Source organism: Phoenix dactylifera, chromosome 11, assembly GCF_009389715.1.
Source record: "Phoenix dactylifera cultivar Barhee BC4 chromosome 11, palm_55x_up_171113_PBpolish2nd_filt_p, whole genome shotgun sequence".
Classification (NCBI taxonomy): Eukaryota; Viridiplantae; Streptophyta; class Magnoliopsida; order Arecales; family Arecaceae; genus Phoenix; species Phoenix dactylifera.
The window spans coordinates 4,242,857-4,260,740 of NC_052402.1; the positions used below are offsets into that span (position 1 = coordinate 4,242,857).

A 17,884-nucleotide genomic window follows, 5' to 3' on the forward strand; every position below is an offset into this window, starting at 1 on the left:
CTGAAGATCATGCAGGTGAACTCGTACCATTTCAGCCATGATAAGAGCTTGACTTTGTTGAGGAAGGTAGGAGAGGAGGAAAATAAAAGAAAAAAGAGTGAGAATTTTATTTCTGTTTCATCGGACTCGAAAAATAATATAAGCTGTTATAGTATCACACTAACAATGAAAAATATTATTGACTGATACAAGTTATTATACGAATTTTAAAATTACTCTAATAAGATCGTGCTAACAAAAAAAAATAAAGAAATATATTATGCTGCAGATTGTTATGTAATCTTTAAAATTATGCTAATAATTAGCAATAAATAGTGACAACACTACAGCTGATGATTTCTTGCATGTTAGGAGCTGATCAATGCAATGCTCGATTCGAATTATTGAAGATCATGTGGGTGAACTGAACTTGTACCATTTCAGCCATGATAAGAGCTCGAATTTGTTGAGGAAGTTTGGAAGCAGAATGCCAGACAAGATTATCGGCAAGTCAAGCTGGATGGTTGGATTCTCTGAAAGCATAGCATGAAAGATAGGGCCTCCATTAAGCAAATGGGCTGAGCCTGGGCCAAGCATCAAAAGTTTCAATTGGAGCGGCCCCAAACAACTATGGGCCAACCATGCAGTTTGAATTCGAATTTCAAAAATTCTATCCGTTAGTGCATCGCACCGGAAATCCTAACGGCTATTTTTGCTCGCATAAAATCTCCTTCTCTCCCAATCCCTACCCCAAATATCTGCCCGAGAGAGAGAGAGAGAGAGAGATGGCTGCGACGGCGAGAGCCATGGATGCCTACGAGAAGCTGGAGAAGGTGGGAGAGGGGACCTACGGGAAGGTCTACAAGGCGAGGGAGAAGGCCACGGGAAAGATCGTGGCCCTCAAGAAGACCCGCCTCCCCGAGGACGACGAGGGAGTCCCCTCGACCACTCTCCGTGAGGTGTCGCTTCTCAGAATGCTCTTCTTCGACCCCCATATCGTCCGGTGAGCAAATCTTTGGTTTCCATTGCTATGTATTTTGGGGGTCTTTCTAAGTCGATGGATTTTGATTCTTCTCTTTAGATTCTGTCTTCTGGCTACGGTTTTGTATATCAGTTTTTTTTTTCTTTTTATTTTTGGCTATAAATCTTCTTATGATTCTTGGTCCTTGAATTTCATGAATTAATCAGAGTTTTTTTTTTCTTGATTCCTGGTCTTGACTAATATTTCCTGCACGGTTTCTTGGTTTTATTTCCTCTTTCCACTAGCGATTTGTCGCTATTTTTGTGGGTAATGTTATTCCTTTGTGCCCGTATGGCATTTGTTCGAGCTTTGCTTCTGTTTCATGTGGTAACAAATATTTGGAGAACACTGGGATGCTATAAAGTTGCTGTTTTGGGATTTGTTTTGATGTTTCTATCTTGTGTTCTTTTAGTTCTTTTTTTTAAATTTATTTTGGGAACAATGTTTTAATTTTAGCATTCAGTTGGATGATTTATATCTTTTAGATCTTGCCAATTTGCTGAGATTATAATAAAAGATATTTTTTCGAAATTTTGTAGCTCCTTGCTACTTCTCCCTATTAGCTAGTTTCTCTTTTTTAAGTTCACTTTTTGGGCATTTTTATGCATTGGTCTTCTCTCTCACCTTCCAAATTTGTCCAGATTAATAATATCGAGGCTTCTGTTAATTCTTCGCTTCCACTATCATTTCCAGGCTGTTGGATCTCAAGCAAGGCCAGAACAAAGAAGGGAAGACGGTTCTTTATCTGGTCTTTGAGTACATGGACACTGATCTCAAGAAATACATCAGAAGCTTCCGCGCGAACCAGGAGATGATTCCATCCAAAACCGTGAAGGTAACCTTTTTAACAGCTTCTCAGAGACACATATATAACCATGAGTTTTGAACCAAAATTTTTACCAAGGTAGCAAAAATAATTTCTAAAGAATGGATTTTTAAATGGTTATTCATGGGTACATATTTCCTAGGTATTTTCTGTCAAAATGACAATATCTTTGTTTTCTTAAATGAAGCAGAACCAATCTATATTCGGCCATTGGTTTATCAGCCATTATTTATTCTCCATATTATCAATTATCCGAAAGTATATCTCCATGGCCTTTGGAGTTTTGCCTTTTAGTTGAATCGAGATCCTTAGGAGTTGGTATTTTTCTTCCTGCAGATTTTAATGTACCAACTGTGCAAGGGTGTAGCATTTTGCCACGGTCATGGTGTACTGCATAGGTAAAATATATATTGCCACCACCCTCTTTGTAGTTTGTAGCTTGCAAACAGCAGGTCCCATGTTTCTTGATTCACATCTCATGCTCCCTCTTCATTTGCAGAGACCTGAAGCCTCACAATCTTTTAATGGATCGGAAGACAATGATGCTTAAAATAGCAGACCTTGGACTAAGTAGAGCATTCACTGTTCCGCTTAAGAAGTATACTCATGAGGTTTGTTCTCTAGAAATAATCTTCCACGATTGTTCAAGTAATATTATCTTGAGGATTGTATTGTGCCATGGCACCTTGGATGCCATAGTGCTTCCTTTGTTTAAGTTTCATGATTACTGACTACTAGGATATGTTTCAGATCCTGACACTGTGGTATAGAGCTCCTGAAGTGCTTCTTGGGGCCACACATTATTCAACACCAGTTGATATGTGGTCTGTTGGCTGCATATTCGGTAGGCTTTCACTTATTTCTTTGAAAAAGAGAAGCTTTTTTTCTTTTCTTTTTTTTCTCTTGAAGTAACCTAAGTTGTGCTTTGTTGGTTTTCTTACGTTCTAGCTGAACTAGTAACAACTCAAGCACTATTTCCTGGAGACTCAGAACTGCAGCAGCTCCTTCACATTTTCAGGTGAAGGAGTTTCCAATTCCTTTTCTTGTGTTGTTTCCCTTTTAGCTTTGAGAAATTTCTTTTCTTACTACATATTGATCATTTGTTTGCTTATTGTTGCAGGTTATTGGGAACCCCAAATGAAGAAGTGTGGCCAGGAGTAAGCAAATTGCCTAACTGGCACGAGTATCCTCAATGGGGCCCCAAGAAACTTTCTACCGTGATTCAAAATCTTGATGCTGATGGAATTGATCTGCTTTCGGTGAGTCCAGCCTGCATTCATTGATCTGGTTTTCTGTGTGCATAAAAGGAAGTATAAAAACCGAGATGTTTACTTTCCACTAAAATATTAAGCTATATTTTTAGAGCAATCAAACGTTGAGCTGAAATCCTCTTATCTGTACTTTTTATTTGTTGTAATGGAGTAGAGGGGGTAATGTCTTTCTATCTGCCTGTCTTTTTAACACAAGAAAATTTCCACATTTTGCAGAAGATGCTGCAATATGAGCCTTCAAAGAGGATCTCTGCAAAGAAAGCAATGGAGCATTCATACTTTGATGATGTGGATAAAGCACATTGTGCTGAGACCTTCAAATAGTGGGTACCAAATAGGTGTTTTGGTCCAGAACTATCAAGTTTCTTGTTGTTTTGGTGTGATTTGGTGTGTATAATTGCTTCCCTCAAGCATTGGCAATTGGAGTGGGGAGTTGGTGTGGTGTGTATGACTGCTACGATCTAATCTTTGCGATGTTTTTTTAGTCCATCTGAGAAGAGCGGGCAACCAAAACATTTTCAAGAATGCTAACATGTGTATGCTTTGATTTAGTACTACTCTGGCTATGTTATATGGGATTAATATTTGTTTCAATTTTTCATTAGACTTGCTATATTGAAGTACAAAAGTGACAATGGAAGATGATTTCAAAAGAGTTCAACAATGGAACAAGCTGGAATGGACAGGAAAAAATTGTTTTCTTGCATATGTACTTAAGGTATTAAATTCCTCCGTTGGACCAGCAGAAAACAGTAAGGGCCACAATCCTTGGAATGGAACTTTCTTGGAATGGCTTTCTTACATGTTAAGACTGGAGTTATATTAAAAGTATCCTGCTCCAGAATTTTCATCTTAATATGGAAGTGGAGAATATACTGAAAGAAATTCTACAAGCTTTTGTCATGGTGGCAACAATAAAGTATGAGGGGAAAATGCTATTCCATAACCACTATTCTTCATGTCTGGACCAAATCAACAATCTCCTTTTTTTCAACTCACATGGTAGAAACTTATAATTAAAAAAAAAGTAAGGCATTAATTTTCCAATCAAAATACATATGACTGTGGTAAAGCCCAATGAAGGAGGTGTGGCTACAGTTGAATTAGCACTCCTTTCAATTTTCTGACTTTTGTATTCGCAGATTTGCTTTCATATTTGATTTCTTTTTGAGAACCAGCTTCATGTTTGGTTTCATTTCAGACCATGTTCCATGAAAACACCTCCCACAAAAACAATCAATATGTGGAGCTATGAGAAGCCTGATGTGTGATCCTTAGGGTTTGATGCTGCCAAGAATTATTCTTTTTATCCCCTGTCCTGAACTTAAAACTGATCATGATACGAGCCACATGAAAAAAGTGGACCACAGGGTGAGTGAAAATGAAGCCAGGGCATATGCCCAGAGAAAAATGACAGAGCACTCACTCTCACCGGCACCAAACAATTGAGTAATAGTACCTGCCCATCAAGCATTTTGGTTATACAGGAACTTTGAAAAATTATCACTTAGTTAATGAATCACATATTGAAGAAAAAAATTAAATCACTAGACAAATAACTTATCAGCAAGGACTGATAAGTCCCAGGATTGTATGGCTCATCACAGAACCTAATGAATCATATCAATTTTGCACCACAATTCCATCTAGCAGAAGCATTTCTTACCAATGTTCATCGCAGGTGGAAGTGCATATTGCACCAAAAGAATGAATTGATATAAAGGATCTGAATGCACCAGGCCCAGACGAATGGCCACTTTAATTACAACTATGCCTACTAGGGGCAACATGATATACCGAACAACTATAACCCCAATAATAATTGACAATCGGATGCCTGAACTTCGCAAGCCTGTAAACATGAACCAGATGCATTTATTTGCATTTATATTTTGGTTTCTAGCAATGCAATCTACTCATGGAAGTGAAACAGAAGCACATATTCCATAAATACTGAATTACTAGTACCTTTGATAAGATTTCCACCCATTATCAGTGTGAGTGTTGGAATTGCTCCATCACTTCATGCAAAAAAAGGAAAAGATCAATAAAATGAAAGCTTAAAAAGTCAGCAAGAAAAAAGGCATGATTACTGCAAAGCCAGTGAAAATGAAAAAGATAAAGCAGTTCCCTCCTTTAAAAGAAGGAAAGAAAAAGATATATCAGTTCCCATTGTATGATAAAGTGGAAGAACAATTGATGTCATAATGAAATACTATGTATATTCATGTTTGTATGAGTGCTCTTTATTTTTAATGAACGTTAACATGTAAATGGAAGCAAATCAGGTTGTGGGCTATCCTGTTACTTAGTCATGTCCAAGAAAAACAAGGACATTGTAGAGCTGTCCAGCAGTTCATGCGTGGAATTTAGCAAACATATCTGAACCATCAAATGCATGCATTATTTAGTTTGGCTTTGTTATTACAAACTGATTGTATGAAACTGCCATAAATGTGGTCTCGTTGAGGCTGTTTTTAAGGGTGTTCTTCCCTTTTACCCTCCAAAAAAGAAAAAATCTAAATCACAGAAGCTCTAAGTCTAGCTTACCCTGGAATAAAGAGTTGAGATCCACAACGACAGAACTGATTTCTGAGATTTTTTTTTTTTTGTGATGGTTTAGAAGTCCAAGAACATATAGTTTAAATTCCAGAAAGAGAGTGCTGTTAGTATGGAACATGATCAGTGACTTTAGTGTTAGATATCAAAAATCTTGAAAAACAGTATATTGATTTTAACCATATTGCTCAGGCATGCGTATTCTACTTCACTCTGTTCTACTTCTACAGTTAGTATTGATGTCATGACATAAGTTAAAATTGTAGCAAATAGCTGTAGAGAAATGTTTGGCTAATTTATGATGGGACTATTAAGTTGACTATTCCATCCTTACCATTCTAATAGTTTGTCTAATTTGCCTAGTAACATCATGAGAACTTCTGAGAGAGTGGCATATATTCCTAGAACTATAAAAAATGGCAAAAGACATGTTCTCTTTCTTTACGAAAAGGTAGTACATATGCACATGCAAATTGCACCAAAATAGTCGCTGCAGGATTTAAAACCTGTCTGCTCCAATGGGAGAAGCATCTGTTGATAAGTTCAGAAAAACGTGCTCCAGCTTAGTATGTAATCTTTAAACTTTAAAGTTAAGCCGACCAGATGTTTCCTGTAATATGAGGTTGATTCAAGTATGAAACTCCTAGGAGGCTTTAATTCGGTGATGTGGCATGTCAATAACTACAAAAAAAGAAAATATTTAAATATACACACACACACACACAAAATATATACATATATATATATATATATATATATAATATACGTTATGTATGAAATATGAATGTATTTATGTCTGCCTTAAACATCTTTTCTTCCAAAATCTTGAATTTGTATGGAAAAAGGTGTCGCCTTCTAACAATAGATTTTTTCCAACAGAACAAATAGACATAAACTGTAGTTTGAGAGCCTCATTCCTTCCATACAGCACTAGCTTTGAGAATTGGGGTGTGATGGATTAAAATTTGAGAAATTTTCACAAATCAGGGCTGAGTTTGTACCTAAGGCATATTTAAAAAAAGAGAAACCTACCATATACCTTTCTTGGCTGTGCAGCTTAGGCTCATGCAACCTGGAAGCGACCTTCCAAGATTTCCCTATACTTGTAGAAAATCTAGATGAAGAAGGCAAAGTCTGATGCAGGGACCTAAATATATCTAGTCAAGAATAAGATCATTAAAAGAGAGCATTCCCTGTGTGACTAACTTCACCTATCATATGTTTGTATTCGTGACTAATAAAGTTGTATAAATTTGTGGCTCACAACTTACGGACAAATGTTGTTCCAGCACAGCTATTATATGCATTTCAAGGCAAGGTGAGCTCAAGCTTTTTTTTTTTTTTTGATATTAGGTAGTAAACACTGAAAGGAATCTTGTTTAGAGCATCATGTCTACCATGTAACATGAGTTTCATAGGAGTAGAGTAGCAATCCAAATACCACAAATCAGTAGTACATGACCAACAAAGTTGTATGAACTTATGGCTCACAACTTATCTGTGCAAAATTTCATGAATGACAATTGTCATTGCAACACAGCTATGACAAATGTCATTACAACACAGCTATTATATGCTTTCATTTTAAAAAAGAAAAAAAAAACTCAGCTATTATATGCATTTCCAAGCAAGGTGCGCTTAAGCTTTTTTTTTTTTCTTTTGGTATTAGGTAATAAACACTGAAAGGAATCATGTTTAGAGCATCATGTCTACCAGGTAACATGAGTTTCATAACCATAGAGTAGCAATCCAAAGTCTACAAACTAGTACAAAGGATACCGCAGTAAAATCAAAATTTCAGCCTAAGGAATGTACCCCAACAAAGCAGCTGACTCTTGAATCACACGGAGAGGGGCACCCTCACCAATCATCGCTTTTCTAATTTGAGGAATGACTCCAATAACGAAACCAACAATCTACAGACGAAAGTCGAAAAAGATTGTATCCATAAAATTTTAATAGATGATGCACCTAATAATTGTATATCAAATTCAAACTCAGGCTCTTAAAACATGCACATAAAAAAAAGATATTTCAGTGTCTTGTTCCCTAGTTTAGTAAATAAATATAATGTAAACCCATGGCTAAAGCACTTTGGTGATGGCCCTCTGCAATACCACATTCTGAGTGCTAATTCTTTTATATAAGCATGGCTTTTTAACAGGGTGTAAAATTGTAAGTGTTGTTATCAATAAATGTTTGCAGCCATCTTTTTTTCTGTTTTTTTGTATAAAAAGTATTCTCCTTAGATTGCCTTCCTTTGATGATCTGGAAACATTTTTGAGTCATAACTGCACAATATTGATGTCAGGAACCAAAGAGTCCTTTGGGATCTTTCCTTTTTCCTTTCCCTTTTGTGCATCTTAATGATGGCATTTGATTTGTCTCTGTAGTGAATAATAGAGATGATGTGACGGTATGTTCACTTAGTTGGTTTTGGTTTTCTACATTGATCAAGTTGGTAGTCCTTGCTATCAATCTAGCATGAACAATATGAAGAATCTTGTACTTGTTGCTCCATCTTTGCTGCCTTTTAGTCCACACTTAGAGATGCTCCGTACTTCACTGTGCAAATATGTAATTGCTCAAGATGTTGTACCACCTTCTTGCAGGTATTCTTAATATCCAATAAGAGATGAAAACATCTATTCCTTCGAAGATTCATAAATCTTACTATTTTATATGATATGAGTTTCCTTGTTTAAGGTGTCTTACTATCAGAGTACTAGATAAGCAAAGCCAAGAGTTTCCTTAGATGTAGAGAAGTGTGACATTTTTTTAAAATTCTCTTCTTCAAGCTGATAGATCGCAATGTGCAGGACGTGGTGGCATGCCCGGGATAACACGATTAAGAACGGCTATGTTAAGGATGAGCAGCTAACTTGAAAGTTCAAACCATCATCCCTGACCGACATATAGTCAAGGGAACTATTCACACAATATGGTGGAGCTTCCAAATCTGAGTCTTGAGTATAGTCTCAAGTCTCAACAATGAAAGCATCCTGTTTTAACAATGATGTTGGTATTTTGATGCTAGTCATCCAAAGAAAGATAAATTAATTTTAGATATAACTGAAATTTAATCATTTCATTATATTAGGCTGAAAATTTGAGCTTTTATTGTTTCAATTAGAGGAGTCAGGTAACATTTAATAAAGTTGTTTGCCTAGTGAAATCTTGAACAACTACCTTTGATTTATAATATTACATGATTAAAATGTGATTACGTTTCTTTAAAGACATACTAATATTGACCAACTTCTAATCATTCTTTCTAACAATGTAGAAGTACAGTTTTGCATTTAGAGCATTTCAAAAAAAAGAAACAAAAAACATCTTAATTTTATTTATCGACATATATTCAGCATGGATCAGAGCAATAACTTATAAAATGGTGCTTTTGCAGAAATATGATGAATGACGGCATACCACTCCAATAGTAGAAGGAGCAAACAATTTCTTTAAGTCAATTACTCCTAACAACGTTGACAGCAATTTTCGAGCTTTGACTGAAAATGGTACCTGCAAGGTATCTCAGAAATGTTCAGTCACATGTGATGCACTGAGAAATTCTCAGGGAAGAAATTGTAGATCATGTGGATGGTCCTTGCTACACAATCACTTGAATCAGCCAATTGTTGCCCTAACTGATATAAGACATATAGCTAGGCTTTACAAGTTACAGAATAGACTAAAGGAACAGTTTTATACCTTTACCAACCATTTTTTTTTCCTATTCTTCTTTTGTCCTGACTCCTGGTGCAGAAATTTAGGAGGCAGTAAAAAACATTATGAGGCTACTAAGAAATTTTAAGCGAGGTAGCGGTAGGGAATACTTCACCCCAACATATATAACACTGAGATTGCATATAATGAACATTAATAAATGACTTTTAAATTCATGTGATGATTAATAAGAGCATTTTTTTCCGGATGGAGAGGTAGCTTCTATTTGTTTTGGTTAATATTTTAGCCACTACGCTTCCAAACCATTACTAATTTGTTTGAAAGTTACTTGAAGTTGACCTTGGGTTCAATGAATGGGGTACCTGCATATGTAAATGCAGATATGCGGAAAAAATGTATCATCATAATTTCAAATTATTTGGAACATATGTGTTGTGAAAAGATGATACTTTATTAAAATCTTCACAAAAAATGCTATTGTTAAGGTATATGCAAAGCTCTCTGACATTTCGACAATATGAAGTTATGAAGTATGAGGGTTTTGTAAATTCTTGGTTCCGTTGTTTAAATCTACAATATCATGAGTTTGAGGACAATAAGTACATCCTGAAAGGCGTGTTTTAGTAAATACTATGTGGAATTGTGGATAATTCAGCCCACAATGTTTCAAGGCACACTCCCATCTTCTCGGTAATTATAGTTATAATGTACAAATTTATTCGATACTCTGAGTCAGCATTTTTAGATCGTTCAAAACAAAGACCGCCGAACCGAGATCAGGACCCGTACCGGTCGGTGGTCGGTACAGTTCGGTACCAAACCGAAACTGGTACGGCTAGGACCCACAGTGCCAATAATACCACAGTGTCCACAGTCAACCCAGTTTGAAACTATGTTGACTCGGTGCGAACTGACCGATTCGTACCAAGTCAGCATCGAACCGGTTGGTTCCGGTCCGAAAAAGACCAATTCCGGCTACGGGCCGGAACCAAATTAAAATAGCGAAACAATCTGGTTTTGCACTGGGTCGGTTCGGTACTGCCTGAACTGGGCGGTTCGGCAGACCTTGGTTCAAAATGTATGTACTGACTTAGATAGTTAGATTGATAAAAATTATTTTTAAATGAATATATATCACAATAAGGGATTTGCAATAAGGGATTGTATTTGCCAATGTTATACTAATAAAGCTGATTTTTATTACCATGGAGGAATAAAAAATATTGGAAACTGATTAGAGCTATAGAAAGGAGTAGAACTTGCGAACAACCTTCATAGTGGAGGACTCATTGGACCTAGATAGAGGAAGTGTGCTTTCATCTGCATAATGACTAGATGTGGAACAGTTATAAGTTGTAATTGCCCCATCTGTGCAGCTCCCTGGAAATAACCTTGTGCTTCCTTCTGGAAACTCCATCCTATGAGGGTGAAAATTGGTATTCATTTTGCCTTTTGCAGCACCTGAAGATACCCGCACAATATTGTAGACATAAGACCACAGAAAGATTGCGCCAATCTGCAATCATATAAACACAGACAGACTTGAGATTTTTTTTTCTTCATTTTCTATATTACCTAAATGATAAAAATTGCAGTAAATGATAAAAAATCAGTCATCATTTGTCACATTTACAATTAACAATCATTTTGGTCGATCCAATGCATTAAAGTATCACATACCATACTAGTGACAGCAATAAGATGGCATGGTATGATACCAACCCATACAATGCCATGCAGTGCCGTAAGAGGCAAATCCCCAAACACATGCCGAGGCTCATTTTGCAAAAACAGGGTAATGTGCACAGCACCATTGTTACAGACCATCATGCACACGGTACTGCAGCACTTCCCATGCAGTGCCCATATCATGGCTGGCAATGGCATGGAGCAATATGTGTTGAAACCTAGATTCATGACATGATTGTGGATCTGTAGTTCATTCTTGGTAACGATAAAGATTTACTGTATTGCATGTGCAATGCCAAATATAACTATATAGTTAGCGATATTTAAGAAAGAAAAGACTTACAGCCATCGAGAGAGAAGCATATGCTAAGCCATACGTATGACAAACATCGGAAGCACCAAAAGGACTGCCTTTTTCTTTACAAATAGCAGGGACAATAATGAGAAGCATATTGCCCAAATTTCCTGTTAGACCAATTTCATAATTTATTAAAAATATTCTGCTGGAATCATGAACCAAATGATTGAGATTTATCATGCAAAAATTAAATACTTTTCAAAAGATTTGTTGCCAGAATTACTCGATCCTTTCCCTTGAATCACTAAATAATGCAGATTAGCTGCCGATATACATTCAACAGATCCATAATACAAGAACAAGAAATACCAAGTATACTGACAGGTGGGACAAACTATTAATATTCAAGAATGTCATGGAAACTTATTTTAGACTTTGACCAAGAAAAGAATCCTTATGCACTTTGTTGGGAAAGCCGGACATCTTTTGGGAACTAACAATTAAGATCATGAAACAACAAATTGATAAAAAAACAAATTAAAAGTCATATTAGCAGCAAGAAGAATACCTCTCTAAGTTTACACTGATTATCTATGAAAATTCTTCGTAATGATTAATAAGTAAAATAGTTAACAAACTACCGTCCGAATAATACCATCAACAAGTTTATTTGAATTATAGGTTGAAGAATAAGTTACAAAAAGTAGATACCATACATAATGCATCACAGATTCGTGTCTAAATGTCAGATAAGCCATTTCACCATGGAAGTGCCTAATTTATTGCTATTTCTGCAGATTTATAAACATGAAATATATCAGCTGATGTATATCTTACATTACCAGCTGCACAACAGCCCAAAATAAGGCCCCTCAAATTGGTAGGAGCTCTGGTGATTTGGATGACAAGCCATCCAAATAATGAACCGACAATGAAGGTGAGAAGGATATTGATTGGCATAAACCACCTGCACGCATGAACAGAAGTGACTATTACCTCTCTATTTTTCTCCAGATGGACTTAAAATAGAGAAATATCCTGAACAATTAGATAAAAGACAAGTCCTAGCCATTCACTAAAATATAACATTGTTGTTGACTCCTAAGTATATATTTCCAATGTGCGTCTTTTGAGGAAACAAATGGAAAAGCATGCAAGTTCAGATCATATGCAACCAAATGAACCAGAAATGAATATTTAATACAAGCATCATAGTGGTTATCTGAAGCAAAAAAACATCAGTCGTTGAGGTCCAAGGATTATTTGGCAAGCAATGATGTGGGGCTATAACAAACGTATACAAGGATAATGTCATAGAAATGCAAGCGGAGCAATGTAAAATGGTGTATAAGAAATTAAGAATGTAGCCTATTCTTGAGTATTACAATTGTGATAGAAGAGAAACAAGTAGAATTGCTGAGAGTAAAGGCTCCTTTATTTGACCATGAAAAGGTAGCAGTCATGTTAGTAGAAGTGCTATAAGTAATGATACATCCAAATGTATCCATATTCAGTTTCCAGGGATTCACATTTTTTCGCCATATTTTGTACTGCAACTAACAAAACCCTGAGCGAAGTTGCACACAGACATCTGGATAAACTTTATGCTTTATAGTAATCATTATCTATGCCAAGAAGCGTTGCTGCTAAGAGGGCTTGGACTAATTTAAGAACCAATGAGAAAGAAAGGTCATTTAAGCCAATCCTTAAGGATGGAAGGCAGGCTTATATATTTTATGCTTATAATGGTCTCGAAATCATTTAGAGAGAAAATAGAAATAAGAATTAGGCAAAACCAGAAGATGCAGAAGTATCGGTAAAAGAAAGTAGGAGGGTGCTGGAGTTTCATCAATTACATTGAATGACAATTTTGCTATTAGGAACAGGGGCAAAGATAAATAGAAAACCTACAATAAAACCATGCTCTCCATAGTGATTGTTCGAGCCAAATTGGTTGACACAAGAGCTGGATTAAATACAAAAAACACGACCTGCATGAAAACAGAGTTTAGCAGTTATCTTAAGAGAAAAATTATAATAAATTAATTAATAAAACAGGAAACACAGGGGTGTATAGTGCGCTCGACAATAAATTAGGGAGAAATTGTGAGGGCTAGCTTGTAGGAATCCTCTTTTCATGCTCATGTTATGGGAATAACATTGGTAGGGTGCAAAAGTACAGGGATTTAGCAGCGTGGTTGATGAAAAGGAGATGGTGTGGCCAAATTGAAGCAGAACCGGCATGCAGCATGTCCAAACAGATGTTGCTTCCTGTGCTTTCACTAACTAAGAAATCACTTCAGAAAATAAAGATTTCTTTTCGCTTAATCTGTCCAACCGAGCCTTTTCCTTTTTATGAGAAAAAGACCGTCTTATTTATATCAAACCACAGAATTTACAAACAGCAAGAAAAACTAGAGCTTCTGCCAACAAAAATGTGCATGTTTAGTACCCCGGTAAGAGCACAAGTCTGGAATAACTACCACAACTTACATTATTCAAATGCTTTCTTGCATCTTCGCTCAGAATTCCAACATTACTTGTTGCGAGAAATGATCCAACACCAGTCACCAGAAGAACATTCATAACCGGCACCGTTGCAGTGATAAAGAGTTCCAAAAAACCCATATCTTGGTATCCTTATCAGCACAGTTTTTCCCCTCCCCTCTCTGTAAACAAAGATCTCATATCAGTATCTTACTTTGCAAAAATATTAAGCACTCAAACAATGAAACTTTGCAGCATAAGAGCATGTCTCCCTTCTGTCAGAAAGTATCCGCATAAATTAATGAAACCAAACAGTTTCGAATTGGCTTTCGTTGATCTTAACTGGAGTTTTTCCTTTTTCTACATTCATTAAGCATTAAGCATATACTTTGTGGGTTGGCAGTAAATCATAAGTCATATCAGAGGTAATTTCTACTTCTTGGAAGACAATTAAAACCTTTAAACAAATCCTGTCATGAATAGACTATGAAACAGCTTATGCTATGAATAGATTATGAATAGACTATGAAGAGACTATGGAAGCCCATTTTCTTCTTAAAAAAAAAGCCTTTTTTTAATCTATTCAAACAAAAACTCCTTCAAAATTAGAAAAAACAAGAAATATACACCAAATTATTCTCGGCATCTGACCAGTTTATACTACATAATGATACCGGTATTTGACCATGTATGTCGCTATCCCCTTACAGGAACCAACTTGAACCTCAAAACCGCACTTTACAACTTACAATTCTCAAGTTATTATCTCAAATAAGGGATCCAAAGTCGGAAACCTGCATGTTAAGTATGCCAGATTAGAACTCTGTATTAAAATGACAATCATGAGAGAAATTTATAAAGTTCTAATCTTAACTAGACTCACAAATTAAAGTATAAAAATAAAACTGCACTTGTCACACATTTACACAGATTTGTCCTCATCAAGCATTTACGATTACTCGCGGTAGAAAGAATATCCCAACTTGTTTTCTTCTTTTTTTTAAAAAAAAAAAGGAGATTCTCTGCATCAACTATCTCCAAAACTTTCTAATACAAAAGAAGCTCCTATTGGAACTTCTCCCTTTGTTTTTTCACATCTAGTATCTCTAATTACTAACAAATGGAGAATCTCACATAAAAGAACACAAACACGACTCGGGTCGATAAAACATTTAAGGAAACTAAAATTCGACATTGCAAAAAAAAAAACAGAGAAGAGAGATCACCAGCGATTCAATTGTCACCAAGAAGCCTTCATTGCCTGCAGATAGAATTCAGAAAATCTATGCTGCTCAGCGATCTCGGTGCTGTACCACAATAAAATAAACAAAGTATGCTTCCATTCAACCAACTAAAAACAAAAGAGAGCAGTAAAGGAATAGAAATAATTCTTTCTAGAGCAACTTTTTATGTTTTGAAACTTCATTCTGCAATTACCTTTTCTGAAGAAATTCTTGGGTGGCAAAGCCTCCCTCCATCTCATCTCATCTCCCCTCGCTCTCTCTCTGATTTTTTGCAGCGGTCTCTGAGATCAGAGATTCCGTCACTTTTGACGGAAGGCAGTTGAAGGGATCATATAAGAAAAAGTTGATGGGTTGGCATGCAGCCCACTTTATAAGAAAATCCAAGGTTTAGATTCTTTGTCGCTTTTTCTTTTTATTTATATATATATATATATATATATATATATATATATATATATATATATATATATATATATATATATAATAAAACTCTATACCCACAAAGAGGCAAATCAACCCCATGAATTGCATGAAGGCCCTTCTTCCACAGCACTCCCCCTCCTGTGGTCCTGTGGAGTACGACAATGCACCGATGCACTACTTCAGGGAAAATATCTGGTAGCATATTGGATCCTAGGCATTAATTCTATTGGTTTAACCATGGTGCGGTCATGTTCCCAAGCACCGTTAATTAGTGTTATCTTGGGATATACGGTGAAAACTTTACATGCTGAAGTTCCCCATGAATAGATTGATTGGAACTTCTGATAAAAACCCACCAGTATTAAAGATACTTTGTCTTCTGTTTCAAGAGCAATGAATGCAATGGGGGAGCCACATAAATTATGACGCGTACCAACTACGAAGGCGTATTTGGTGAGAAGAGTTGGACTTTAGAATGAAAAAAAAAAAGCGCAGCTACCATTCAAACCATTTGTTTGGGGAAGGTTTTATTTTTCTTTTGATTTCAAAGAAAAATAGAATCTTCAATCCTTTAAAATCTAATTTCTACTTTTTCTTAACATTTAACTTTTATTCTGATTTTGTTCTAATTTGATCATGAACCAAACACATTGGAAGATGTAGTTATATTTCAATATCGATTCTAACACATTTTGATTCTGATTTCGATTCTACTCGTGGACCAAACATATTTTTTTAATAAATTAAAAAAATAAAATTAGGAGTAAATTATACTTATATTCAATAATTCAAAAAACTAACGTTTATCCTATTAAAATTTAGTTTTATCCTGGGTTTTAACTCATAACTTAATAAACTGTTAATCAAACTATTAACATTAAGTAGAACTTAATATTAAAAAATATAAAAATAATTAAAATAATCTTAAATTACGTACCAATAACCCAAGGATATAAAGACATTCTTTTTATTTTAAAAAATAATTTTTATATAAAATAAATGATTTTGCTGATGCCATAATTTATTTGTTCTTTAATGATGACTGTTTTTTGGGCGGCAATAAAGTTTATACCATGATACCGAGGAATTAACAGCAATGATGAATATTGTTGCAATGATTATTTTCCTTTCAATAGTGACTGATTATTTCACCAGCACCGAATAGATGGATTGAAGGACATTATAGAAATAGATGGATTGAAGGACATCATAGAAGTCAACCCAGAACTGACAGCAAAAAATGCTTTGGCAGTCTGAAGAACAATACCTCATCCTTATTGGTCAAGATTTGTACCTACAAACTTCACCCTAGACACTGGTTTATATATTTTTTTTTTTTCAGTAGAAACCTAGGGACACCAATCTTTTTAATGATGATTTTTTTTGGATGACAGTGAAGTTTATACTGCGACAACGAAAAATTTACCTCCATCTCAGAATTAGATATTGACCATGATATAACTGATTCATGCATAATATTATAGAAAATAGATACAAATTTTTGACTACTATTTAATATCGGCAATGAATAAAAAAAATAAAATTTAGAAAAACGACATTTGTATATATTTTGACAATCCAACTAACAAAAATTTAAATGGAAAATAGAAGTTAATTACTTGGAGAATCCTACAAGCGAAAGTCTGCTCGTTGCATCTAAGGACATGGCCATACTTAAAAAAAACCAAAGCAAGCGATGTCACCACCGGTCGCCTCTCATGGTGAAGTGGAAAGCGGCCATGGATGCACCGCAGTTTGAACCGACTCTGGTGATCGGACCGAGGAAACGTAGACTCATACGGCTCTTTCCTTTGGTGCAATCACGGCTGACATCAGCATGGATTTTGTCCCACATTAGCTGACGTTGTTTCAAAGGCAGGCGCTTGATGTGGACATGTCTATTTCATTATCTTTTTTTTTAAGAAAAAAAAACAGACTGAGGGAAAAAGAGTCTTTCAAACAAAATAAACTCCAAATACAAGCCATAAACCATAATAATAATCGGAGTAGTAGTAGTATTTTTTTAAAAAAAATAGAGAGAGAAGGAGAGACTTTTATATAAAATCAACAGTAGTAGTAAGTAGTAGTAGAAATTTTTATTTTTATATATATATATATATATTTCCTTGTGTGTTTGTAGAAAAATGATCCAGGTCTGCAAACGTTTGTCACGGTCCAACAAAGAGGGCTGTTGCGGGGTTTTTTGGGCTCACGCAACAGCATAATCTCAACCGAGCCGAGCAGAAAAATAGACTGCATCCCTTACGAGATATTGTCCGCTTTGGATGCTACAGGGGGAGACATTTCCGGCCCGCGCGTTCAGCATTGACGGAGAGATGCCCTCACGATTTTGCCCTTCAAAAGGCGCCTCGTGAGGAAAAGTTTTGGCCTCCCCATTAT

At 35.7% G+C, this 17,884-nt stretch overlaps 2 protein-coding genes across 9 annotated transcripts; one reads left to right on the forward strand and one right to left on the reverse strand.

Moving 5' to 3' along the window:
* Positions 1–734: 734 nt before the first annotated feature.
* On the forward strand, positions 735–3,690 carry LOC103705174 (cyclin-dependent kinase B2-1). The gene is made up of 8 exons (XM_008788797.3): positions 735–982; positions 1,694–1,835; positions 2,163–2,224; positions 2,326–2,437; positions 2,577–2,670; positions 2,775–2,844; positions 2,947–3,085; positions 3,314–3,690. The coding sequence occupies exons 1-8, from the start codon at positions 765–767 to the stop codon at positions 3,419–3,421; spliced, it is 945 nt and encodes a 314-aa protein (XP_008787019.2). The 5' UTR covers positions 735–764; the 3' UTR covers positions 3,422–3,690.
* Positions 3,691–4,019: 329 nt separating this feature from the next.
* Positions 4,020–15,397, reverse strand: LOC103705173 (protein PIN-LIKES 3-like). Of its 8 annotated transcripts, none has more exons than XM_039131323.1 (14): positions 15,255–15,397; positions 15,044–15,078; positions 14,567–14,611; positions 13,824–13,999; positions 13,242–13,321; positions 12,173–12,297; positions 11,376–11,497; positions 10,614–10,859; positions 9,368–9,412; positions 9,086–9,178; positions 7,472–7,572; positions 5,066–5,118; positions 4,764–4,949; positions 4,020–4,556 (listed from the first exon to the last, which is right to left on the reverse strand). In XM_039131323.1, the coding sequence occupies exons 4-14, from the start codon at positions 13,956–13,958 to the stop codon at positions 4,432–4,434; spliced, it is 1,311 nt and encodes a 436-aa protein (XP_038987251.1). In that variant the 5' UTR covers positions 13,959–13,999; positions 14,567–14,611; positions 15,044–15,078; positions 15,255–15,397; the 3' UTR covers positions 4,020–4,431. The 8 variants fall into 8 exon arrangements, with proteins under 8 accessions (XP_038987251.1, XP_038987250.1, XP_038987247.1 ...); XM_039131322.1 differs by having other exon boundaries at positions 14,469–14,611; XM_039131319.1 differs by having other exon boundaries at positions 15,044–15,124.
* Positions 15,398–17,884: the final 2,487 nt, after the last annotated feature.